This window comes from Apodemus sylvaticus, chromosome 5, assembly GCF_947179515.1.
Source record: "Apodemus sylvaticus chromosome 5, mApoSyl1.1, whole genome shotgun sequence".
NCBI lineage: Eukaryota > Metazoa > Chordata > Mammalia > Rodentia > Muridae > Apodemus > Apodemus sylvaticus.
This window is the reverse complement of record NC_067476.1, coordinates 123,417,602-123,444,620: the sequence shown is the minus strand read 5'-3', so window position 1 is coordinate 123,444,620 and position 27,019 is coordinate 123,417,602. Positions and strand designations below refer to the sequence as shown.

Genomic DNA, 27,019 nt, shown 5'->3' with positions numbered 1-27,019 from the left:
ATTACCAAGCCATGTATAAGGAACAGTGTAGCTGATCTAGTCAGCATCCTTCTACTTATACATTCATTTAAACATAATTTCCTGGCACATTATTCTGTTCTTAATCCCAGTTTTAAAAATGTACCTTTAGTTGAATTTTAGATACAACAGAAATGTACTATATCATAAAGTTTACAAAGTAAATCAAACCTCACTAAAGGTCAGAAAAAGATGAGGACATCATCTACCATAAGTGCTTCTTCAAGGTTCTAAAAATTAAGTGAATGATGATGGAAAGATCATTGCTTTTGTACTGATAGTTTGTCAAAATAAGGAATTTAAATGTCTTTATAAACCGAATACTGTGATCCTACAACTCAAGATAAACTTAAGAGGATAATGAAAATACTAGCCTTCCTTTCTTCCAAAATAGCCATATAGTCCCTTATATAACTCCAAATTTTATCAGCCACTGGCAATCAAAAAGCACAAAATTTGAGCTACAAATAACAATGCTTCATGTAAGGGCTTTTCACGAAGCACAAAGTTAATAAAAAAAAAAAAAATCAGTAAGTTCCTCTGAAGATCCCAAAATGTAAATGGATCACAAACCATGAAATAGAAGAGTGCTGTGCTACTGTCACACTGCCTTCCTTAGCTGTTATTCATAGAACCTAATTTTTTTCCTTTTCTTTTTTTTATTCGATATAATTTATTTACATTTCAAATGATTTCCCCTTTTCTAGCCCCCCCCCACTCCCCGAAAGTCCCGTAAGCCCCCTTCTCTTCCCCTGTCCTCCCACCCACCCCTTCCCACTTCCCCGTTCTGGTTTTGCTGAATACTGTTTCACTGAGTCTTTCCAGAACCAGGAGCCACTCCTCCTTTCTTCTTGTACCTCATTTGATGTGTGGATTATGTTTTGGGTATTCCAATCCAAATGGATCAAGGACCTCCACATAAAGCCAGACACTCTGAAGATAATAGAAAAGAAACTGGGGAAGACCCTTGAGGACATTGGTACAGGGAGAAAGTTTCTGAACAGAACACCAATAGCGTATGCTCTAAGAGCAAGAATTGACAAATGGGACCTCATAAAATTACAAAGTTTCTGTAAGGCAAAGGACACCATCAAGAGGACAAATTGGCAACCAACAAATTGGGAAAAGATCTTCACCAATCCTACATCAGATAGAGGGCTAATATCCAATATATATAAAGAACTCAAGAAGTTAGACTCCAGAAAACCAAACAACCCTATTAAAAAATGGGGTACAGAGTTAAACAAAGAATTCACACCTGAAGAACTTCGGATGGCGGAGAAGCATCTTAAAAAATGTTCAACTTCGTTAGTCATTAGGGAAATGCAAATCAAAACAATCCTAAGATTTCATCTTACACCAGTCAGAATGGCTAGAACCTAATTTTTATATGAACTGGAGACTGCATTTCAAAGCTCTTCATATTTTCTTCCATTGTGCATATAAACTATGGATGTGTTTCAGAAAAATTAAGTAAGCAAATGGTATAATTTTATTCAGCTAAGAAAGCAGAATTAGTATCATCCAATTCTGTGGGTCACAAAAATAGCAGCTCCACATAAGTTACAAATAATGAAGGAAAATAATTGGGGTAAACTTTCTTCCTTTTAAAAAGTATTATATGTCTATGGGTGCTTGCCTTCATGTATGTCAATGTACCATGTGCATGCAGCCTCTGTGGAGGTCAGAAGAGGGATCTTCTGGAACTAGAGTTACTGGTGATTGTGAGCCACACCTAGATAAGTGCTAGGAATAGAACCTGGTCTTCTAAAAGAGCAACCAGTGCTCTTAACCACTGAGTCATCTCTCCAGAACCCCAGGGGAAATTTTTCAGTGACAGCAATCATACCTCAGTGCAACACTTGTTAGTAGAAAACTTGATTTTCAACTCAGATCTCATACTCTCTTATAATAGATAACCCGAGCCTCAGTAACTTACAACAAATAGAAATGTATTTTCACACAATTCTAGAAATTCAGAATTATAAGATCTGGGAAAGAGTTCCTTGCTATTTTATAACATGCAAGAGACACTATATAAAGAGGTCAAGAATAGAGAATTGAAAGCCAGTAAACCAAACTCACTCTTAATCAGGAACCCATTCTTATTACAACCAAGTCCAAGTGGATCAAACACCTCAATGTAAAACTAGATACACTAAATCTAATAGAACAAGGAGCACCCAAGGGAAGAAGATGCTTAAATCGTTCTCAGAAAGGGAAATAAAATAGATACTGGAGGTGGGTGGAAGGAGGGAAGTGGATGGGAGAAGGAATGGTGAGGGGAACAGGGTGGTGAGGATCAGATGCAGGGAGAGCAGGGGAAAGAGAACAGAAATTGGTGGTGGGCAGGTGGGGCATCTCCAGGACTTGCCAAATGAGCCTCTTGATAGCACCATGAATCTATTCAGGAGGACAGTCCTAACCACCTGTTGGAAGTACCACCTCTCAATAAGATTGCTTTGGAGGCTGCTGAGTAGACAAACTTAGAAGACACATGTATGTCATATATATGGATTTATATGGACACATAAATCCATCCTTTGGTTAAAATTAATGAAACATTACAACAATTCCATTTCATTATATAATTAATAACATATTAAGCCAAAGGTATGGTATATTCTAAACAAGATTGCTCACAAGCTTTAAACTACTTCTAGGACTCATAAAATATGAGGCAACAGGAGCTGGGGAGATGGCTGAGTGGCTAACGTGCTTGTCCTTCAAGTGAGAGGACTTGAGTATGGATCTTGACAACACAAGTAAATACGGTGGGCATGGTGGCTTACCTCTAGTTCCCGCTCTGGAAAGCAGGAACAGGAGACCGAAGAGCAAACTGAGTAGTGAGGCTAGCTGTATAAGTGAGCTCTGACTTTCTTTGAGAGACCTGCCTCAATAAATAATGTAAAAAAGTGATGGAGAAAGAGTCCTCACATCAGCCATTAGTTCACACGCACACACACACACACACACACACACACACACACACTTGTAGGCATGTATATCATTTGCCCAATATGTCGAGATGGCTTCGTGGGTAAAGTTACCTGCCACCAAGGCTGACGACCTGCGTTTCATAACCAGAACCTACCTGGTCGAAGGAGAGAATCAACTCACACAGGTTGTCCTGTCTCCACATGCACAGTGTGGCACAAGCCCCAGCCCACTGAACATACAAATAAACTTTTTTTTTAAAGAAACTAAGTAACTTTTATTTTTCAGTTAAGAAACACTCAGCACCAGTTGCTCCTCAGGCCCCAAAGAATTCCAGTCTCACCAACTCCCCTGACACCATCACCAAATTGATTACTACTAGTACCAACAAAATCTATAGATATCTTGGAGATAGGAGGTTGGGGACGATCCTCCAAGGTGCACAAGAGACCTGGGAGGTGAGAGACTCTCAGGACTCAAAGGGAGGGACCTTAGATGAAATGCCTGACAATAGGGAGAGGGAACTTATAGCGCCCACCTCCAGCAGGAAGACAGGGCATCAAATGAGGGAGAGGAGGGCCATCCCACAGTCACAACTCTGACCCATAATTGTTCTTGTCTAAAAGAAGTACAGTGATAGAAATGGATAGGAGCCTGAGGAAAAGAAGGTCCAGCGACAGACCCAAAGCAGGATCCAGCACAACGGGAGGTTCCAAGGCCTGACCCTATTACTGAGGCTATGGAGCACACCCAAAAAAGGGACCTAGCATGACTGTACTTTGGAAGACCCATCAAGTAGCTGAAAGAGTCAGATGCAGATATTTGCACCCAACCAAAGGACAGAAGCAGCTGACCCCTGCTGTTGAATCAGGGAAGGTTGAAAGAAGCTGAGGAGAAGGACCATCCTGTAGGAGGACCAGCAGTCTCAATTAATCTGGACCCATGAAATCCCTCAAACATTGGACCACCAGACAGGCAGCATACACCAGCTGACATGAGGCCCGCAACACACATACAGTAGAGGACTGCCGTGTCTGTGTTCATTCAGAGATGATGCAACTAACCCTCAGGAGACTGGAGGCCCCAGGGAGTTTAGAGGTCAGGTCGGGTGGGGAATGGTGACATCCACATGGAGATGGGTGTGGGGGAGGAGGTATGGGATGTGGAACAATCGGAGGGTGGAAGGGGGGAATAAAATAGGTAATTAAATTAATTAATTAAATTAAATTTAAAAAAGAGAGAGAATCACAGCCTTGGCAAACTTGAACCAATTTGCAGAGAGGCTTCTTTGAGAGAAAAGGAGAGCAGGTCCTCCTGAGGGAGGACTAGGCTACACCACCAAGGAACTTTCCTTCTCCAAAGTTCCACTTCCCAGAGGAATGTATATTCTTTTAATAGCATAACTACCTGTTCTGGGTAAAGAACATAATAAAGCTTGACAGCAGGAGAGAGGGAGGTCACTACACAATGGCTCGGAATTGGCATTGATTCCAGGTGACTCCAAATAGAATTGTGACTCTCTAGTTCACGGATGGTCTTATGGAAGCAGATGATCAATGGACTTTTAGTAAAAATCTGATTCACAGTGGGTCCTGCGGGCTGCTGAATGCATCCTGTGGTTATTTTCCCAGTCCCAGAATGTACCATTGGCACAGTTATACTTAAGAATTGGCAGGATCTCCACACTGGCTCCCTCTTCTGTGAAATGGGAACTATTATGGTTGGAGAGAACAAATGGAAACTGCTGGAGCTGTCTCCATGAGAGAAGGTAGTGAACCCAGACCAGCCTCACTTCCCTGGAAGGAATACAGAAATTAGTGCCTTGAGGGACCTGACAGGCGCGCGTGGTTGTTCCTACCACACACCCCTGTAATTCTGCTATTAAGCCTGTGCAGAAAACAATGGATCATAGAAGACAGCAGCTCAACATTTTAATCAAGTAGCAACTCCAATTGCTGCTGCTACACCAGATGTGCTTTCCTATTGAGCAGACTGACAAGTCTCCTGGAACCCAGTATGCAGCTATTGACTTCACAAATGCTTTTCTCTTTATACCTTTCTATAAGAACCAGCAGGCATTTTGCTTTCAGCCAGCAAGGACAGGAGTACATCTTTATGGCTTTACCTCAAACCTATAGAAATTCTGAGGCCTGTGTCAATATTTAGTTCACAGAAATCCTGAGCACTTTTTTCTTCCGCGAAGCTTGATGCCAGTCCATTATAATAATAACATTACAAACTGACTGGACCAAATAAGCAGAAAGTAGTAACCACTACGAACTCCTTGGTAAAGCATTTGCATATCAGAGGATGGGACATAAATTCAACGAAAATTCAATAGCCATCTAGATCAGTGAAATTCTAGGAATCCAGTGGTGTCACGCATGTTGAGATAATTCCTACAAGGTAAAATACTAAGTAGCTGTACCTGGTCTTTCCTACTAAGAAAGAAATACAATGTGCAGTAAGCCTACAGGATTCTGGAAGCAGTGCAGTCTTCACTTGGCTTAATTATAAGTGACTTGGAAACATACCAGTTTTGAGAGAGGCCCAGAACAAGAACAGCTCTTCAACATAGCCAAGCTCCTGTGCAGTCTACTCTGCCACTTGGGCCCTAAGATCCAGCCTCCCAAATCTATCTGTTGTGGAAGTGGCAGGCAAAAGTGCTGTTTGGAGATTTTGACAGGCCTCCATAGCTAAATCACAATGGAGGCCCTTGTGAGTTTGAATCAAGGCCCTTCCATTGTCTGAAGAAAGGTACTTCCAGTTTAGAGACAGCTCTTAACCTATGATTAGGCTTTAATGAAAACTGAATGCCTGATGATGAGCTGTCAAGTTACCATGCCAGCTGAGCTTTCCATCATAAGCTGGGTATTATCGGACCCACCAAGCCATGAAGCTACATGTGCAGACTAACAAGCCAGTATTAAATGAAGAGGCACATATATGCTCAGACAAGTGCAGGTTCTGATGACACAAGTAAGTTATATGAGGAAGTTACCCATTAGCCTAGAACTCCTACTCCTGATTCTCCTTCTTTTGTTCCAAACCAGCATCTATGACCTCGTGGATGTGGTCTGTGATCAGACAATGAGTCAGAGAAGACTCAGGCATCACTCAAAAATCGTTCTGCATACTATGCAGACACCACACAAAAGCAGATGTTGCAGCATCCCAGTATTTATCTAGGATAACCCTGAAGGATAAGGGTAAAGGGAAATTTCCACAGTGGATGAACATTTGGCAAGTGCACATAGGTTCTTTAGTCTTCCAATGAAGACCAGAGGCTCAGCAGGAATCCCCAGGCCTTCCACCCTAGACTCAGACTGACTATTGAGATACTCAGCCTCATGAACTGGGCAGCTCTCAGATTCTTGGACTCACCAGTGTATAGCCAGCCACTTCTGGACCACTCTGATTATACTGTCTCAGCCAATCTCATAATGTCCCCTTTCAATATATAATCATTGTATTTATTCAGTTTCTCTAAGAAAATATAACAAATACAAAGACTGTGTACTACTTAACTCCAAGAGATACTCTCTCAAAAGTAGAGAAAGTGATGGTTAGAAACAGAATAAAACTTAAGAGAGAAATTTTGTAGCAGCCATCAAGTCTGTAGCAATTATTTTCTGCTGAGAATCATCTTTAAACTATTTGGAGAAGTTAACTTTTATTTAGATTCCACAAGTTTCTTAAGAGAAAAACAATAAAGATTATAAGAACAAAGGAGTTCTGTATCCAGATAAGAAACATGTTGAGATATAAATAAAAACAATGAAAAAAGATGGTTTAACACATCACAGAGCTTAGCAATTAATACTTTTTTCTTCTTGCAGAGGGCACAGGTTCAATTCCCAGCAACCACATGTGGCTTACAACCAACTCCCTTCGTTTTAGTTGATTTGGCCTTCTCTGATACCAGGTACACATGTGCTGCACATATTGGACATGCATATAAAATAATTAAAAGCATCCACAGTTCTTATTGCAGAGATTCAGAATTTGATGGCATCTCTTGGAACTAACTTAAGTAAAATACTGTAATACCCAAAACCATGGGACACAGAATATATACTTTTAGTTGACTATAAATTTATCTATCAGATTTTAAAAGATTTAAAAGTGACATAAAGTCACTTTTCTGACTTTTGAGGTAAGCAGTATAATCTGCTACCATTTCTATGACTGTGGCTTTATGTAATGGGTAATGTATGAAGCATTTTATCTCTCAATTTTCACTGCCTTTGTATTTTCACAATACCTCTATGAAGTAAACCTTATAGTATACTCTTTTTCTAACTAATAAAAACAAATAGATGTTAAGAATTATTGAATAGTTTTCCAAAGCTTCCAAATTCAGGAAGTCAAAATATCATATATAAAATCATGACCAATGGGAATCCAAGAGTCTATGATCACCTAGGTAAGTGTATCACTCCTCAGAAGCTGGAGAGGAGGCAGGAACAACCAAAAAGTAAACAAATCAACCTACCTCACTTTATTATTGTATTAGTGAACATTAATCTTTGACTAAAGCCATCTCATTTATGGTTAGAGCACTATCTTGTTTTTATTACATAGCTAGCAACCTACAAATAAGTTTAAATTATATCTCATTAAGAATAATTTTCTGTGTCTGTGGAGTCAATAGAATTGCCTCTAGTAACATAATACTGAACCATAAATTATTTGTCTATATTTTCTCCCAAGATCTAGCCAACAACAAAACTGCTTAGTCAATAGGCTTAGCATAAGATTGTACTTGAATCAAGTCAGTATACAAAGATCATCCTATGTGATACTACATAAAGATGGTGGGTTTGCTTGCTGTAACCCAATTACAGTCAACATTCCTGGCATACCCAAAATTTGTGTACAGAAACTGGGAAGGCCAAGGGAAAACTGAGCTGAATCGGTATGGAGGCTAAAGCCTGACAGAAAGCAGCATGGTGAGGAAATAAGGAAGCAATTGGAATTACCAGGAATTTACCAGAACCATGTTTTAGAGAAGGAAATGATAATGAAAATATAATCTTCTTTCAATGAAATCCTCAGAAATCTGGGAAGGGTACTCATCTCCCAGGGCAAAGTTTTGGTTTTTAATAATATAACAGAAAGAAGAAAGGCAGGCCATCTGCACCAGGGTGTAAGGACTATCCAACAGCCCTCTGTGCATGAATCCTGCCAGAACAGAGCTAGTCTCCTGGGAGTGCTCTGACTCCCGGACTTGGAGGTGAGATGGCCATTTTCTCTCCAGTGACTGTCCAAGGCAGGTCCAGCCAGCAGCACACAGGGCACAGGAACAGCTGGGACAGGATCCTTCCAATCCCCATTTGCACCCCCGAGCTAGGGCTTTCCCACAATCTTCTGAACACAGGTCCTGCCAGGAGAGAGCTGGTCTCCCAAGAGTGCTGACATAGGCTTACAGGCTTACAGGAGGGACAAGCTCCAGCCAGAGACAGTGGGATCAACTAACACCAGAGATAATCAGACAGCAAAAGGCAAGCTCAAAAACCTTACCAACAGAAACCAAGGCTACATAGCATCATAGGAACCCAGTTCTCCTACAAGAGCAAGTCCTGGATATCCCAACACACCAGAAAAGCAAGAGTTGGATTTAAAATCACATCTCATGATGCTGATAGAGGACTTTTTTTTAACTTTTTATTTTCAATATTCTTTGTTTACATTCAAAATGATTTTCCCTTTCCCGGTTCCCCACTCCCCATAAGTTCCCTAAGCCCTCTTTCCTCCGCCCATTCTCCTATCACCCCCCCCCCCCGCCACACACTTCTCTGTCCTGGTATTCCCCTACAATGCTGGAACAAACATTTTCAGGACCAGGGACCTCTCTTTCCTCCTTCTTGGGAGTCATTTGACATGCAAATTGTGTCTTGGATATCCATAGTTTCTGAGCTAATATCCACTTATCAGTGACTGTATTCCAAGTGTGTTCTTTTGTGATTGGGTTACTTCACTTAGGATGATATTTTCCAGTTCCAACCATTTGCCTAAGAATTTCATGAATTCATTGTTTTTAATTTCTGAGTAGTATTCCATTGTGTAAATATACCAAAGTTTCTGGATCCATTCCTCCACTGAGGGACATCTGGGTTCTTTCCAGCTTCTGGCTATTATAATTAGGGCTGCTATGAACATAGTGGAGCATGTGTCCTTATTGCATGGTGGGGAATCCTCTGGTATATGGCCAGAAGTGGTATAGCAGGGTCCTCAGGAAGTGTTATGCCCAGTTTTCTGAGGAACCGCCAGACTGATTTCCAGAGTGGTTGTACCAACTTGCATCCCCACCTGCAGTGGAGGAGTGTTCCTCTTTCTCCACTCGCCAACACCTACTGTCTCCTGAGTTTTTAATCTCAGTCATTCTGACAGGTGTAAGGTGAAATCTCAGGGTTGTTTTGATTTGCATTTCCCTAATGACTAATGATGTTGAACATTTTTTAAGGTGCTTCTCAACCATTCTTCAGGTGAAAATTTTTTGTTTAGCTCTGTACCCCATTTTTTTAATAGGGTTATTTGGCTCTCTGGAGTCTAAACTCAACTCCAAGTGTATCAAAGACATCCACATAAAACCAGACACACTGAAACTAATAGAAAAGAAACTGGGGAAGACCCTTGAGGACATGGGCACAGGGGAAAAGTTCCTGAATAGAACACCAATAGCTTATGCTCTACGATCAAGAATTGACAAATGGGACCTTACAAAGTTTTTGTAAGGCAAAGGACACAGTCAAACAGACAAAACGGCAACCAACAAACTGGGAAAGGATCTTCACCAACCCTACATCCGACAGAGGGTTAATATCCAATAGATAGAGGATTTTAAGAAGGACATAAATAACTCCCTTAAAGAAATACAGGATGACATAGGTAAACAGGTAGAAGCCCTTAAAGCGGAAGCTCAAAAATCCCTTAACGAATTACAGAAAAACACAACCAAATAGATGAAAAGATTGAACAGAATCATCCAGGATCTAAAAATTGTAGTAGAAACAATAAAGAAATCACAAAGGGAGACAACTCTGGAGATAGAACACCTAGGAAAGAGATCAGGAGTCATAGATGCAAGCATCAACCACAGAATACAAGAGATAGAAGAGAGAATCTCAGGTGCAGAAGATACCATAGAAAACACTGACATGACAGTCAGAAAAAATGCAAAGTGCTAAAAGCTCCTAAGCCAAAACATCCAGAAATTCCAGGACGCAATGAGAAGACCAAAGCTAAGGATTATAGGTATAGAAGAGAGCGAAGATTTCCAGCTTAAAGGGCGAGTAAATATAGTCAACAAAATTGTACAGGAAAACTTCCCTAACCTAAAGAAAGAGATGCCCAAGAACACACAAGAAGCCTACAGAATTCCTCATTGATAGAGCCAGAAAAGAAACTTCTCCCATCACATAATAATTAAAACACCAAATGCATAAAACAAAGAAAAAATACTAAAAGCAGTAAAGGGGAAAGGTGAAGTAAAACATAAAGGCAGACCTATCAGAATTACACCAGACTTCTCTCCAGAGACTATGAAAGCCAGAAGATCCTGGACAGATGCCATACAGACCCTAAGAGAACACAAACGCTAGCCCAGACTACTATACCCAGCAAAACTCTCAATTACTTCTCAATTAGATGGAGAAACCAAGATATTCCATGATAAAACACATTTACACAATATCCCTCCACAAATCCAGCCCTTCAAAGGATAAGTGGAAAACTCCAACCAAAGGAGAGAAACTACACCCTAGAAAAAGCAATAAAATAATCCTCTTTTAACAAACCAAAAAGAAGATAGCCACATAAACAAAATTCCCCCTCTAACAAGAAAAATAATAGGAAGCAACAATCATTTTTCCATAATATCTCTTAATATCAATGAACTCAATTCCCTAATATGACATTGACTAACAGACTGGATACAGGACCCAACATTTTGCTGCATACAGGAAGCCCACCTCAGTGACAAAGACAGAGACTATCTCAGAGTAAAAGGCTGGAAAACAATTTTCCAAGCAAACGGTCCCAAGACACAAGCTGGAGTAGCCATTCTAATACTAAATAAAATAGATTTTCAACATAAAGTTATCAAAAAAGATAAAGAAGGACACTTCGTATTCATCAAAAGAAAAATCTAGAAAGAACTCTCTTTTCTTTATTGAATATAATCTACATTTACATTTCAAATGCTAAAACCTTTCCCGGATTCCCCCTCCCCAAAAACCCCCAACCCCTCCTCCCACCCTCTGCCTCCAAGTATATGCCCCTCCACCCAACTCACTCCCACCTCCCCCATCTAGATTTCCCTTGTTGGGGCATCTATTGAGCCTTCACAGGACCAAGGACCACTCCTCCCACTGATGCCCAACAAGGCATTCCTCTGCCACACTTTTGGTTGGAACCATGTGTACCCCTTTGTTGATGGTTTAGTCCCTGGGAGTCCTGGGGCATCTGGGTAGCAGACATCATTGTTCTTCCCATGGGGCTGTAAACCCCTTCAGCTCCTCTGGACCACCCTCCAGCCCTCCCCCCCATTGGGGACCCCATGCCCAGTTCAATGGTTGGCTGCTAGCATCTGCCTCTGTATGTGTAAGACTCTGGCAGAGCCCCTCCGGAGACAACCATAACACGCTCCTTTCGGTATGCACTGAAAGAAGAACTCTCAATTCTGAACATCTATGCTCCAAATGCAAGGACACCCACATTCATAAAAGAAACTTTACTGAAGCTCAAAGCTTTAGTAAAGCTTTGCATATTGCACCTTAAGCAATAATAGCGGGAGACATCAATACCCCACTCAGTGGACAGACCACAGAAAAAGAAAATAAACAGAGACACAGTTAAACTAATAGAAGTTTTGAATCAAATAACTAAAACTTAACAGATATCTATAGAGAATTTTATCTTAAAACAAAAGACTACACCTTCTTAGCACCTCATGGTACCTGCTCAAAAATTGATCATACAATTGGTCACAAAACAGGCCAAAACAGATATATGAAGATTGAAAACTGCATCCCACGCATTTTAATCCCATGAATCCATGAGTCCACCATGGACTAAGGCTGGTCTTAAATAACAACAAAAATAATAGAAAACCCACATACACATGGAAGCTGAACAACACTCTAATGATAACTTGGTGAAGGAAGGAAGGAAGGAAGGAAGGAAGAAATTAAAAACGTTTTACAATTTAATGAAAACGAAGCCACAACATATCCAAACTTATGGGACACAATGAAACTGTGCTAAGAGGAAAACTCATAGCTCTGTGTGCCTCCAAAAAGAAACTGGAGAGAGCATATACTAGCAGTTTAAGAGCACACCTGAAATCTCTAGAACAAAGAGAAGCAAATACACCCAAGAGGAGTAGATGGCAGAAAATAAACTCAGGGCTGAAATCAATCAAGTAGAAACAAAAAGAACTATACAAAGAATCAACCAAACAAGGAGCTGGTTCTTTGAGAAAACCAACAAGATAGATAAATCCTTAGCCAAACTAACCAAAGGGCACAGAGACAGTCTCCAAATCTGATAAGGGAGCAAAATACCTATGGGAGGAGATACAGAGACAAAGTGTGGAGCAGAGACTGAAGGAAAGACCATTTAGATACTGTCCCACTGGGTATCCATCCCATATACAGTTACCAAACCCAGACACTATTGTGGATGCCACTAAGTGCTTGTTGACAGGAGCCTGATATAGCCGTCACCTGGGAGGCTCTGCCAGTGCCTGACAAATACAGAAGTGGTTGCTCACAGCCCACCAACAACCTGAGCACAGGGTCCCCAATAGAGAAACTAAACAAAGGACCCAAGGAGCTTAAGTGGTTGGCAGCCCCATAGGAGGAACAACAATATGATACCAACCAGTATCTCCAGAGCTCCCAGGGACTAAACCATCAACCAAAGAGTACACATGAGGGACCAATGGCTCCAGCTGCATATGTAGCAGAGGATGGCCTTGTCAGATATCAGTGAGAGGAGAGGCCCTTGGTCCTGTGATGGCTTGATGCCCCAGTGTAGGGGAATGCCAGGACAGGGAGTCAGGAGTGGATGGGTTGGTGAGCAGGGAGACGGGGAAATGGGATAGGGGGGGTTGTACAGGAAACAAGGAAAGGGGATAACATTTGAAATGTAAATAAAGAAAATTTCAAAGGTGCAGGAGGAGGAGGCAGAAGGAGAAAGAAAAGGAAGAGGAGGGGGAGGAGGAGAAGAAGAGGAGGAAGAGGAAGAGGAAGAGGAAGAAAGGCAGGAGCCTGAGGATTTAGGGTAGGTACATCTCCAAACCTCTCTCAAAATACAATTCAGAAAATTATGCTAATCCCTTCTCAGCCATTTGGCTAAGATCAAGTGAAAATTACACTAAAACAAGGGAGCAAATATATCCTCCACCTCATGAATGAAAAAAGACAAAGTATAAATAACTGTGTCCACACTATATGAACATCAGTTTTTTAAAAAAGATTTGTCTATTTTATGTACATGAGTACACTGTTGCTGTCATCAGACACATCAGAAGAGGGCACTGGATCCACAGATGGTTGGGGGCTACCATGCAGTTACTGGGGATTGATCTCAGGACCTCTAGGAGAGCAATCAGTGCTCTTAACCTCTGAGCCATATCTCCAGCCCCAAAGAGTGTTTTTAAAAGTAAAATAACATAGTTATGGATCCTAAAACTTGCTTTCTATCTCAAATTTTTAATTTATTTGTCACAGGAATGAAATAAAAATAAATTTAAAATTTTACTTTACATACTCTCTTTGTATTTCCAACAAGAATACATACTATATACTTTCATACAATGAACCATGTCTGTCTGGATCCAAGCCTGTCTTCTTTACAACATCTATCCCACCTGTACATGCAGAAGAAACTATTCCACTATCAGTCAAAACAATCACAAGTAAAATTTATGAAGTCCAAATAAAAAAATTTAACTTTTGTTTTCTGTATTATTTGTATTTGTCTAAGCCTGACTGATAAGCACTTTTTTTCTTCTACATAACTAGATAAAGAAGTGAGGGAAGGAGGAAGAAAGGGAGAGAAGGAAGACTAGAAAAGAGGGGGAGAATGAATTATCTTTGGGAAAGATTTTTGAAGCAAGATACATCTGAAACACTGAGATATTCACCATTATCCTTATGGGCTGTAAAGACACTAAACGTGGCAGACTAAACAGAGAAGCAACACGAATATGGTCATTTTTGTCTGCATGTAAGAGTAAGTGAGGTTTCAAACAAAGTACTCAGGACACTCCTGCTATACTCTGAGTAAGAAATGAAGGCCATGGATGTGAGCTCAGTCTGGTCATATATATGCCTATGAAGTAAAAAAGAAAATCAATGTTCAAAAATGAAGTGACCAATAATATTATATACAAAGAATACAAGGACCAGGTCTGGGAAGATGGCTCAGCTGCCAAAGTGTCTGCTGAGTCAGCAGGAGGACCTAAGTTTAGATCTACACAGCAGGATGGTAGGGAAGGCAAGTATGTGCAGTACGGGGAGGCTTGTTGGCCAGTTAGTATAGCCAAATTGTTGAGCTTCAGGGTCAGAAAAAGACCCTGCCTTAAAATATAAGGTGAACAAAAGAGGAAGAGCAGGCAGCTCTAGACTTCACACCCACTCATGCATTGCACATATGTAGGTGCGTGTACACACACACATACTCACACATACACTGCTCCAATATAAAAAGAAAGAAAACAAGGACTGAAAGGAGTTCACAGAATCAAGAATAAGGAGAAAAAGAAGAGGCTATGGTAACTATTGGTGAGATGGTTTCAATGGAAGCCTAAGATTCCAAGTATTGCTGGTGAAAAGCTGGGCAATAAGCTAATACATATCAGATATGATTTAGAACAGAACCTTAAAAATAAGAATGCCCAATTCTCAAAAAGATCTTAAGATGGTTCTAAGAGCCATTATAAATGAACAAGTATGTCATTTGTACTGGCTGGTTTTGTGTGTCAACTTGACACAGGTTGGAGTTATCACAGAGAAAGGAGTTTCAGTTCGGGAAGTGCCTCCATGAGATCGAACTGTGAGGCATTTTCTCAATTAGTGATCAAGGGGAGAGGGCCCCTTGTGGGTGGTTCCATCTCTGGGCTGGAATTCTTGGGTTCTATAAGAGAGCAGGCTGAGCAAGGGAAGCAAGCCAGTAAGGAACATCCCTCCATGGCCTCTGCGTCAGCTCCTGTTTCCTAACCTGCTTGTGTTCCAGTCCTGACTTCCTTTTGTGATGAACAGCAATGTGGAAGTATAAGCTGAATAAACCCTTTCCTCCCCAACTTGCTTCTTGGTCATGATGTTGTGCAGGAATAGAAACCCTGACTAAGACAAATTGGTACCAACATAGTGGGGTATTCCCATGACAACCTGACCATGTTTTGGGAAGGACTGTGGAAGGACTTTGGAACTTTGAGCTAGAAAAGCCATTAGAATATTAAGAGCTCGGTGGAAAGTTCTGTAGGAGCTTAGAAGACAATGTTAAGAACAGTGCAAAAGATGGAGGCCTGGCTTGTGAAATTTCAGAGGGAAGATTAAACACTCTTACAGTGGCCATGTTTTGATTGTAAAGATTCTGTGGTTTTGGTTAGCTGGGGCTGAAGAATCAGCTGTGAGTAACAAGATACCATCTTTTGCACTGGAATGTTGGTAGTACTTTTATTAAAACTTTTAAATCCTTCAATTAACAAAATAAATATATAAATAAACTTTTAAATCTTAAATATTTTAGAATTAAAGTCCTTACATTTGTAAAAATTCCGGCATAATAAGTCATTGATCACTTGCTAACCACAGGGATATCTAACTAAAACAAGAGTGTTCATGAGATAGTTTCTAAGGCCCTGACTTCTTCATAGGCCCCACAGACTAGAGGAAAACAACTTGAAACTGAGATCCACCAAAAACAAACAAACGAGGAGTCTATGTATAGAGATCTGAGTCTTTAAGGTGACAAAAGGACAAAAATCAAACCAAAAGAAGACAGCCAGATTGGGTAGAGATAAAAATCCACCCTCCTTTTTGATAGGAAATGACATCTCTAAAGGGTGACAGAAGTATCCCAGGAGAGAGGAATCAAAGAGCCATTATAAGAAAAAGAAAACTGATTATGACAGAGTTGGTCCTTTACAGAGCAACTGATGCCCAATTCTCAAGGATACATGCTCTACTATGTTCATAGCAGCCCTATTTATAATTGCCAGATGCTGGAAAGAACCCAGGTATCCCTCAACAGAAGAGTGGATGCAAAAAATGTGGTATATCTACACAATGGAGTACTATTCAGCCATTAGAAACAATGAATTCATGAAATTCTTAGGCAAATGGATGGAGCTAGAGAACATCATACTAAGTGAGGTAACCCAGACTCAAAAGGTGAATCATGGTATGCACTCACTAATAAGTGGTTATTAACCTAGAAAACTGGAATACCCAAAACATAATCCACACATCAAATGAGGTACAAGAAGAAAGGAGGAGTGGCCCCTGGTTCTGGAAAGACTCAGTGAAACAGTATTCAGCAAAACCAGAACGGGGAAGTGGGAAGAGGTGGGTGGGAGGACAGGGGAAGAGAAGGGGGCTTACAGGACTTTCGGGGAGTGGGGAGGCTAGAAAAGGGGAAATCATTTGAAATGTAAATAAATTATATCGAATAAAAAAATTAAAAAAAAAAAGGAAGAACAACTCAGTAGACTTCCAGCCTTCTGGCTAGACCCCAAGAACTCTCCATGTGTAGAATACGCATCTTCCAGTCCTTACTCTGCTCCCCTCCAAGGCATTTTCCCACTAACTGTGTGAATTTACTTACCAACTGAGATAGTACTAGACTTATCTGAACCCTGAACTCTTGGAAAACCATGGCAGTCAGGATATCCTGCCCATCCTTTCATGTTTTGAGAGACAGCTAACAGTAAATCAGCACTCTCCTACTTGGCTTACAGAAAACTCAAAAGAGACCATCTTGTAGCTTCTGCTGAGTTCAGACACAGGCAGTCTAAATTCTCCTCCTGTTGTCTCAAACCTGAACTTCCTGTCTCCATTTCTCCTTCAGGTTGGTTAAGGCTGGGTATTTGACCCACCCAAACTTAAGTGTATCTTTTCTCCTGGTTCTAAACTCCTGCATTTTGAGTCACCATGATTAATGAAAACACACGACTCTCTCATGGCTCCTCAGAGCAACCACATGCCACCATTCAGTTCCCCACAGCCACTCCTTTCTGTATGTGTTCACCTTCCTGTAAAAGAAAAGCCCTTCGCTTCTGGACCTTTTTGGATCCATAAAGAAATTCTCTTCAGCTCTCCAGGTCCACCATCCTCTTCGCGTAGCCTGAGGAGCCCCTGAGATTAAAGACTGAGATTATTTAAGTCTACACCTACTTTTGTTTGACACTTTCAACCTACAAAGGGGGGTTACCTTTCTAAAGTGCAAATCATAATTTCCTTTTATTAATAGTTATAGACTCCCAACTGCTACATTCTCTTCATACATAACTTCACAAGAAAATATACAGGAGGCAAGAGCAATGTGAACAGCATCTGTCATATCTCCTTCCGTGTTCAAAGAAGAAAACTAAACATTAAAATATGCCAGTGAAATAGCATTTTATAATAAAAATAAAAACTTACAAACAAGTGAGATTTTGAAACCTAAGAAATAAGTTCTCCACATTTTTCTTTTGGCGGATATAATCTAACTGTATCTTTAGAACTTACACAGGAGAAAAGAAAAGCTTACTGAGCTACTTCTCATTACACAAGCATGAAACTAGTAATCATTTAGCTACTAAAATTCTTTCTGAAGAGTTTTTTACAACACTTTGCTACTTCTTGTGTACTCCAGCGCTTTTAATTGGATACATAAGATAAATCCTCAATATTTTCAGTCACAAAGAAAAATATTTCTATACCAAGGCAGTAGAGAAAATGTTTTACAGTTGCAAAGCACAGCAAAGAAAATACAGCAAAGTGAAGCACTCACCCGCATTGACGATCGCGTCCACCTCTAGCAGAGTGATGTCACCTCTGTAGAGAGAAACCTTTTCACTCAAGCTTTTCTTCATCTGTGGTGCTTCCTGAGCACTTTCTTCTGTAATATAAAGAGATACTTATTAATAAAATATTCCTAATTTAATCAATAACTTCCTGTGTATATTCATCTGCATGCTCATGTTGGTGGATGCATTGGTGTGTCATGGGGCAAGTGTGGAGGTCTCAGGACCACCATAGGCATCTCTCCTTATTTTCAACCTTGTTTTGAAACAGGATCCCATGCCACTGCATGTGTCAAGCTAACTGGACCACAGCTTCTGCATATTCTCTTGTCTCTGTTTCCATATTCCCATAGGGGCACCGGGCTTACAGGTACTCAGACACATCAGATTATTTGTCTCGGTTCAGGATATTCAAATTCAGGTCTTCATGTTGCAAAAGCAAGAGTTTTTACCCACTGAGACATTTTTCACAGTAATAACCAACTGTTTTCTACTCAGGATAACTATTAGAGCCAATATGAGCCACTGGGTTACAAAGGAAAATCTCAAATATAATTAAGTACCAGGGGTGTGGTTTAGTCACTATATATCCTATTTTAAATATAAATGCACTGCCTATACCAGTGGTCAGTTAGGTGTTTTTAATAACGTTGGTCAATATCCTTGGCCATTAAAATCTAACACTTATCAATTTTATTATGATAATACCATATGAAGATGAAATTATGTTCAATTATATTCATAAGGAAAAAGAGATGCACATCTACAGAGAGAAAACATCACACAGTGAAGGGAATCATTTCTATTTTTTCCACTTATTTAAAGGAATCTTTCAAAAGTATTTACTTGACCATTTAGTTTTATCTCTGCTTTGTCTAAAAAGATGTCCCATTCTTAGAAAATCTAAACCTGTGAATGTGCTCTTTGCTTTACCACATTACATTTACCCTTTCACTTTACAGAACAATGTTACTATGCAAGAGAAACAGCTTCATCCAACACACAGAGTCAACAAGCTGTTCTAAAACCTGATACACAATTGATAGAAATACTAATTTCAATTGTCAGTCATTCCAAGACAGTCAACCTACTTACCAAAGAAATATAGACAGACATCTTAAAATACACAAAGACTACATATAAAAAGAAAGTTATTATATTTTAAAACATTTATAAACTCATAATTCTATGTATGCAATACGAACATTTTTAGGGAGAACTATAATGCTAGGTACTCACTAAAACACTCTTAGATGAGCAAGCAATTTTAAAGTATTTGAGAGATAAAAGTGATAGCTTTTGAAGTGCCTAAACTGCCTAAATTGTTTTTGGGAGTTATCCTGGTTTGGTTTCTACCTTGCCTCAAGGAGAAAAGGTTTTATTTCCTCTTACACTTACAGTCTATCATCAGGAAAGGTCAGAACTGGAACTCAAAGCAGGAACATGGGTGGGGCAGTCACTAAAACAGAGACCATGAGGGAATACCTGGCTGCTTTCTCTGGCTTCCTTAGCTACTTTTCGTAAACAGCCTAGGCTCCCGGCTTAGGAGTAGCACTACTCACAGTGGTCGAGGCCCTCCCACATTAATCATCAATCAAGAAAATGGCCCCAAAGACATGTCCATAGGTCAATTCAGTTAATATTCCTAGCACAACAAAGCTGTGAGTTCCACATCCCATAAGTCACTGATCTTAGGATTTAAAATGTTTAAATCCTGATTCTCAGTTAAAGTTTACTAGACTACAATAAATACCTTATGGCTTTTGCAGACAATTATTAAGCACCTGGATCAATGAAATCTGTAAATTGCAAAAGGCTCCACTGAAGCCAGGTGTCAGAAGGTGTTAAATGAAGAAGGACTTCACAAAGAAAACAAAATCGTATTTGTCTAGGGAGGTAACACAATAGACATAACCTATTCTCTACTTGTCAGAAATAGGTCTATAAAGTTAAGGCCCTATTTCCTCATGGAGTGTTTTATATGCACTACTGCATTTGCAGTAATACTATTAAGTTGCTAAATACTGGCAGGATTTCAAGACACTGAGGCTGAACCTCCTCCCGTATATGAAAATGTCCCTCAGGTAAAAGTTGTCTATTCTAGATACTTTAAAAGCTAAATACTTGAAACTGAAAAATAAACTATATTAGATCTGCCTAAAATAAAGCCCTGGCACAATAAATCCTTTAGAGATTGTCATGTGTGCCACTTGGAGTAAACACTGGTCAACAATGCTGTCTGTGACAGCTGTCCACTCTCACGCCTTGAGAAGATGCACTGCTTGTAGTGCCCCTTAGACACTGTCCAGCCTCACCCCTTGAGTAGTGCCACCTTCTCCCCTACTATGTCTCTTCTAAATTATTTAAATGGAGATTTCAAGGACCAGGAAGCCAAGGACAGAACAAAGACCCCCATAGCAATGATTTTTTTAAGCATGTATAACACTTCTGGATAAGATGAAGGCTAGACTTTTCCTGTTTGAACCAGTGTATGAGAAGGATAAATTAAGAAACACACTCTCAATCCAACAGAGATAGAGGGAGAGCTTCAACTATCTACAAGGGAAGTAAAAGTATACCTGGAAAATGCATAGGAAAAAAAAAAAAAAAAACTAGAGGGCAAACAAAAGCCAAACACAGTTGCAGCCCATAGCTGAATCCTTGTGGTCAGGGATGCCCACAAAAGGTCCCAGAATGAGTCCACAACCCTAATTAGGTTAGTCTAGGTTAGACTCAGACAGCACTAGCTAGATAGCATTTTGAGAGAAAATCTATTTTTAAATACTGAGATAACCTGGAATCATGAGATCAAGGAACAAATCTAGAGAGGCAGCTGTAGAAGACAAGGAGACAGACAATAACAAGTTGAAGACTACAGGAGGGCAGGAGGTTAAGCCAAGCAGATAAATCCATGGCTGAACCCCAACCTCAGCAGCCCAGAGATCTTACCTACCTAGAAGAGCACTGCAGTTTGACAGCTCTGAGACTGCGGTCAGTGAGTGAACCAAGCTCTGAGTAATCTACCTTGTCCTTCACATTTTCCTAATATAATCCAACCAGTCAATGAGCACGGGAGGTCATTCCACCTAAGAGTATCTTTATTCAATTTATTTAGAATATTTTGAGGTTTTCATTGTGTAGGTCTTTCACATCATTGGTTAGATTTGTTTGTTTTGATTGGTTGGTTTTGTTTAGTTTTGTTTTAGGCTGTTACAAATTGGATTGTTTCACTGAGTCTTTGATACACTGGAAAGCTATGGTTTTTATAATTTTGTTGTCTAACACTACTGAAAATATCTGAAAGCTCTGGGAGTCTTTCTAATGGATTCTCTAGGAGAGGGTCTCTTATGGATAGGATCACATTTTCTGTCAATATGAATTCTTTGACTTCTTCCTTTCTGATTTGTATCTGTTTTATTTCCTTCCTGGTGCTCTAGGAAAGAGTTCAAGTGCTATACTGAGTAAGGATAAAGGAATGGGCATCTTATTACTGGCGTTAGAAGACTGAGTTTCTCCATTTTGCATGGCTGCCATCAGTTTGTCATTTATAGATTTTAGTAAGTGGAGTTAGAGTCTCCCATTTCTAGTCTCTCTGGAACTTTTATTATGAAGCAACATTAGAATCAAAAGCCTTTTCAGCATCTATAGAAATGATCGTGTGATTTCTTTGAGTTTACTTTTGTAACAAATCATATTTATTGATGTTTATATGTTGAACTTTGATCATATATCTAAAATGAAGTCAACTTGATGAAGGTGTTTTGATATATTCTTGCATTTAACTTGCAAGTATTATAACTTTGCATGTATGATCATCATCCAAAAATTTTGTTGTTGTTGTTTTGGTGGTGGTGGTAGTGGTGGCACTAGTTGTTGTGCTGGTAGAAACCAGAAGAGGACACCCAATCTCCTAGACCTGGAGTTACAGGTGGTTGTAACCTGCTAGAAACCAAAAGTTGTTGATTTTCTTCAGAACAATAAGCATTCTGACTATGGAGCTATCTCTCCAGGCATTTGATTGTACTTAAAGCTACAAACTTCCCTCTTAGGGTTGCCTTCATTTTAAGTTTTTGTCTATTGTGTTTTCATTTGCATTTAAATCTTGGAATTTTTTAATCTCTTTGATTTCTTCAATGACTCATTCATCGTTTAACAAGGTGTAATTTAATCCCCATGAGTCTGTATATTTCTATAGTTTCTCTTGCTATTTATTTCTAGCCTTAATAAACTGTGGTCTGATAAAATACTAGACATTATTCCAATTCTTCTGTATTTGTGGAATTTGATTTGAGTCCTAATTTGTGATATTCTAGAGAAAGATCCATAGGTTTCTGAGAAGAATATGTATTCTTAACATTTGGGTAGAGTCTTCTGTAGATACCCGTAAGGTTCATTTGATCTGTGATGTTATTTAATTACAATGTTTTTGTTTGTTTGTGTTTGTTGGGGGTGATACAGCTGATCTAATGGTGACAGTGGGGTATTAAGCCACTATTACTACACATGAATTAATTTGTGTCTTGATATCTAGTAGAGCATGTCTTTTTTTTTTGAAGGTGGATGTGCTCAGGATGCTCCATTTCCATCATCACTTCAGTTTTCAGCTTGATTTTTCTTATTTCTTTTTTATATAATTTTATTTTCATACCTTCCATTGACTTTCTAATTTCACCAGCTGTTTGTATTCTCTTAGAGTATAGTTGTACCTTTGAGTTATTTGAACATGTTTCTAATCATTCTGTTTCATTTAATCTTTAAGAATTTTACCTAAGTCATTTTCATCAGGGACTATTTTGAGACATTGGTCATTTCTGGAGGAAATATGTTGTCCTGATTTTTCAGGTTACTTGTGGGTTTTTTGTTGTTGTTGTTGTTGTTTTGGCTTGGTTTTTTTTTTCCATCTGGGGTTAGATTCTTGGTAAAGTATTATGTTGGTTTTTTTTTTTTTCTCCACTTCAGGTTGCCTCTCTTACTATCTTCTGGGGTGGATCTGGCACCTCCTGATTCCTGCACTCTAAGGCAGGAGGGAAGAGTATATGCAAGACAAAGAAGACCTACCTACCACTGATTGGGCTCAATAGTATATAAAATTAACAGAAAATTGTTGCTGTAATTTTCCAGATAGCCCTGGGCTTGTATTTTGGTGCTAATTCCACTCCTGGAAGGGGCTGCAGACAAGTTGTTAATCATGTATACAAGTGCCTTGTGAACCTTTCCCCACCTTAACTTTTCAAATAAAGGCTAGAGCCAATGACTGGGCAGGAGGAGGATGGAGGAGCTAAGAGTTTGGGGAAGGAGAAAGGGATGGATGGAGAAGAGGGAGGAGCTATGGAGGATTGTCAGAGAAGGGAGAGAAGGTCGTGGCCTGGAGAAACCGCAAGTTATATGGGATAACATAGATGGGAATAGAGTAGTGTAGTGGGAGATCCGCCCAATCTAGGCTTATAGCTTGTAATGATATTGAGTTGAGATTTCTTTTACCGGGTAATTGGGTTGGAAAATTACAGCAACAGAAATCAAGTCATTATCACAAATGTGAGGAGAGTTTATTACTAATCTAAAAGCTTAGACAGAATTCCTTCTCTGTATCATCTATGCCATGCATATAATATTTTGCAAAATGTACTTTACTCAAACATCTCTCCTGACCAGGTAACCCAGAAGTGATGCAACCAACAAAATAAAGTTATGAACTGTGCTCAGAAAATAGATGGGGCAGGGAGGTAGTTGAGTAGGTGTCAGGTTAAATATGTGGAGATATGAGGGATAGCTATCAGAAGAACCAACTCCAGCAGAAAGGGAATGAAACAGGTGAGCCACATACCTGCACTCAGCTAACCTGTCAGAACAGGGGTGGTGTCCAAGGCCTTCTGCTATGTGCAGCCTTGGCAGGGCCCAAGGAGTCCAACTACATTAAAGGAGCAGAGGTTGAACAGATCAATCAACTGTTCAGAGACTTTTTGTTCTTGCTTTCTTTGCACAGCGCTAATATTTGCAACAAATTTCTTTACTTAGACTCAGTTTTCTGTATGCTAACTTGAACATTGAAAATACTAAAACCTATTCCTTTTCTCTCTAGTGCACTGCTCCTACTTGTGTGAAAGTAGTATTTAATTTTCTTCCAAATTCCTTAAATATTATGGTGATAATTACTTAAATAGTACAATTATCATTCTTGGTTTCTCTTTATTCACAAATGCTCATATTTTAGTACTAGTAGTATAATTTTCTAACTGAACTGCACTTGGAATCACAACAGCTGTTATACAACTTAAAACATACAACCAGTGTTCACCAAATGCCAGGAGAAGAAAAGTCAATGGCCTATTTAATCATTAACTAGGACTGGAAAGGAGCCGGAATAGAAACAGATGCGTAAGGAAGGTCCCAAAATAACCTTGGCTGAACTAAGACTGTGGCGAAAAACAGGAGAGAAGAAAGATGGGCACAATAACTCAGAAGCATATCTATGATGATTAGGGTCTCCGGGGAGAGATGGCAGAAAACTGCTGGGTTGGGTTTGCTGGCTCCTAGGTCTCTGTTGAGAAGCTATGCAAGGTGTGAGAAGTTAATTGGGAAGGAATACAACTATGTCAGTCTTGCTTATGTTAGATCCAAGTTCCCTATAGAATGTTCATAGATATGAATTGTTTGCTCAAAAGACAGAAGTTCAGGCTAGATATCTGGGTTTAGGAAGTGGCAAATGGTAGTGGTCCTGAATGAGGCCATTAAGGGTAGAACTGAAACGAAAATGGACCAAAGCCATAACACTGAAGAACATCAACTTGTATGTGAGACAGGCTCACTGTAGCAGTGTAGGGGTATACCAGGACAGGTATACCCCTAACCCTAACCCTAAGCGAGAAGGGGTTGATTGAGGAACAGGGGGATGGAAGAGGGCTTATGGGACTTTCAGGGAGGGGGCGATCCAGGAAAGGGGAAATCATTTGAAATGTAAATAAAGAATATATCTAATAAAAAGAAAGAAAGAAAATGTAACTTGGAAAAAGGAAAAGGTGATCAACAACTTCACATGTTACAGTCAAGAAACAAGAAGGCAGAAAATGTCCTTCTAGGTAGAACCATCATGGCAGCACCAAGGGTCTCCATAAAGCCAAAATATAGTCACGTTTCCAGCTAAGTCTAGATGCCCTGCAATACAACACAGAAATAAGGTGTAAAGAATCTGTGTCCCAAAAAATACCACACGAAATGAAATTTCTAGTTGTTTGTCAACTCCTCTCTTATAAAATAAACAATAAAGTTCACTTTTGCTGAAAATATGGGATCACCCTTTATTCCAACAAGACAAGTATGGGAGCTCCCTAATTTACCTGCCCAGCGAATAGATATCCTAATTTGTCTAATAAATTCTTGTTTTGAGAGGCATTCAATCATTTCCTATTTTTATTCTAAAATAATATATAAATGTTTTTTCACATAAAACCTTGAATACATCACTTATTGTTTCTTTAGTTTCAAGTAATGTAGAATTTTTGAGTCACATGTCACCTACATACATTAGAAGTAATGCAGACTGTAAATCCATACTGCTTTATTTAAATAGGAATAAAATGAAAAAATATAGAAACTTGGCTTAAAACAGCAAGCAATGAGGAAGTGATTGTGTGCTGAGAAGTCTATAGAAAGGATAAGTCCCATAGACACTCTCAGATTAGAAGGGCCTTACTTATCTGAATACAGCTGAGTTTTCAGAAGTCACAGCTTATTAGATTGTGTATCTTCTTCAACTCTTCCAATTAGTCATCCCGATTCCTACAATTTTGAACAACTTAAATTCTCCTAACTCATATCCAACTGAATATCTAAATCCTACCAATTCTACTTTAAGCTATCTCAAGTTCACCCTCTCTTCTTGAATTGTCACATAGAAACCAATGAAATCAAAACATCCCATCCCCAGGCCCAGGCGTGTCTTGCTGCTATTCTTATAATTTGCTCATCACCCTGCCCTCCAAGATCAGTCTCTGAAGTTTCCACATCTTTGCAAATGTTCTCATCCTATTACAACCTCCTATGTGTCCTTTATGGAGCAGTATCAATGAGGAGCACTTGTGAATTCTCTACTACATGTGTTATACAAACTATTCTTGTTTTAGAAATGATTCTCAACTTGTAGAGGATTCTCTACAACTTGTAGATCAACTTGTAGAAATGATTCTCAAGTTCCAGGCTAAATTCTTGACTTCTCCATAACTCACTTCTTCCAGATCCATAGCTCAATTACTGGCACACGGTAAATATTCATTTACTGAAGGAAGCCAGGAAAATTGGATACAGCATAGGGGGATAACAAAATAAAGAGATTAATATAAAAGAGATGTTAAAGTTAATCATTTAAAATATTTTAGTGAATAATAGAGTGGTATAGCAAATTAACGCAAGTTCCTATATAGAAATGGTAACAGTATATACATGGTCTTTTAATTTCCTACTTCACAAGTCACTGAACTTAAAGCTTCTATCTATTGTTCTATAATCTTTAAGGTAGTTTTGCCAACTGTATTCCAAAGAACCAGACAAAAATCCCTTCAAGGAGGACTCAAGGCATTTAGATGATTCTTCAATATACTAGAAAGGACCACTCTTCTACATTACTAGTCTACATTTCAAGTCATGGACATAATTTTAACTGTGCCTAGAATTTCAACAATAGAACATGTTCATTCATAAAACATAAAACTTGCTGTACTTGGTAGTTCAAACGATTATCTTACTAACTCAAAAGTATCTCCTTGAACCGCTCTACAAACAAGGAAGGAATAGCTGGGCTCAAGATGCTGGTGATGCTGGACTGCACAACCATACTTACATATCAGTGCTATTAGAGAAATCAGATCAGAGGTAATAAGTACATCTTGAATCACAAAGGAATATTATAAGATCCAAACTTTAGGATATTTCAGAGAAACAAATTTTCATAGAGTATCTAGACATTTATCTTCCTAGATCTCTAGGACAATGTGCTCCCTGCCTTTTCCTTCAATGATTTGCATGTGAGTAGCATCAGACTTTCAGAAATTA

At 39.4% G+C, this 27,019-nt stretch overlaps 1 protein-coding gene across 12 annotated transcripts in view; it reads right to left on the bottom strand.

Moving 5' to 3' along the window:
* The window catches only part of Macrod2 (mono-ADP ribosylhydrolase 2), a 2,114,706-nt gene that overhangs the window by 2,044,652 nt on the left and 43,035 nt on the right, over window positions 1-27,019 (bottom strand). For all 12 annotated transcript variants that reach the window (XM_052183754.1, XM_052183758.1, XM_052183755.1 and 9 more), the window contains exon 3: window positions 17,962-18,069. In XM_052183754.1, the coding sequence (XP_052039714.1) occupies window positions 17,962-18,069 (108 nt within the window). The remainder of the gene's footprint in view (window positions 1-17,961; window positions 18,070-27,019) is intronic.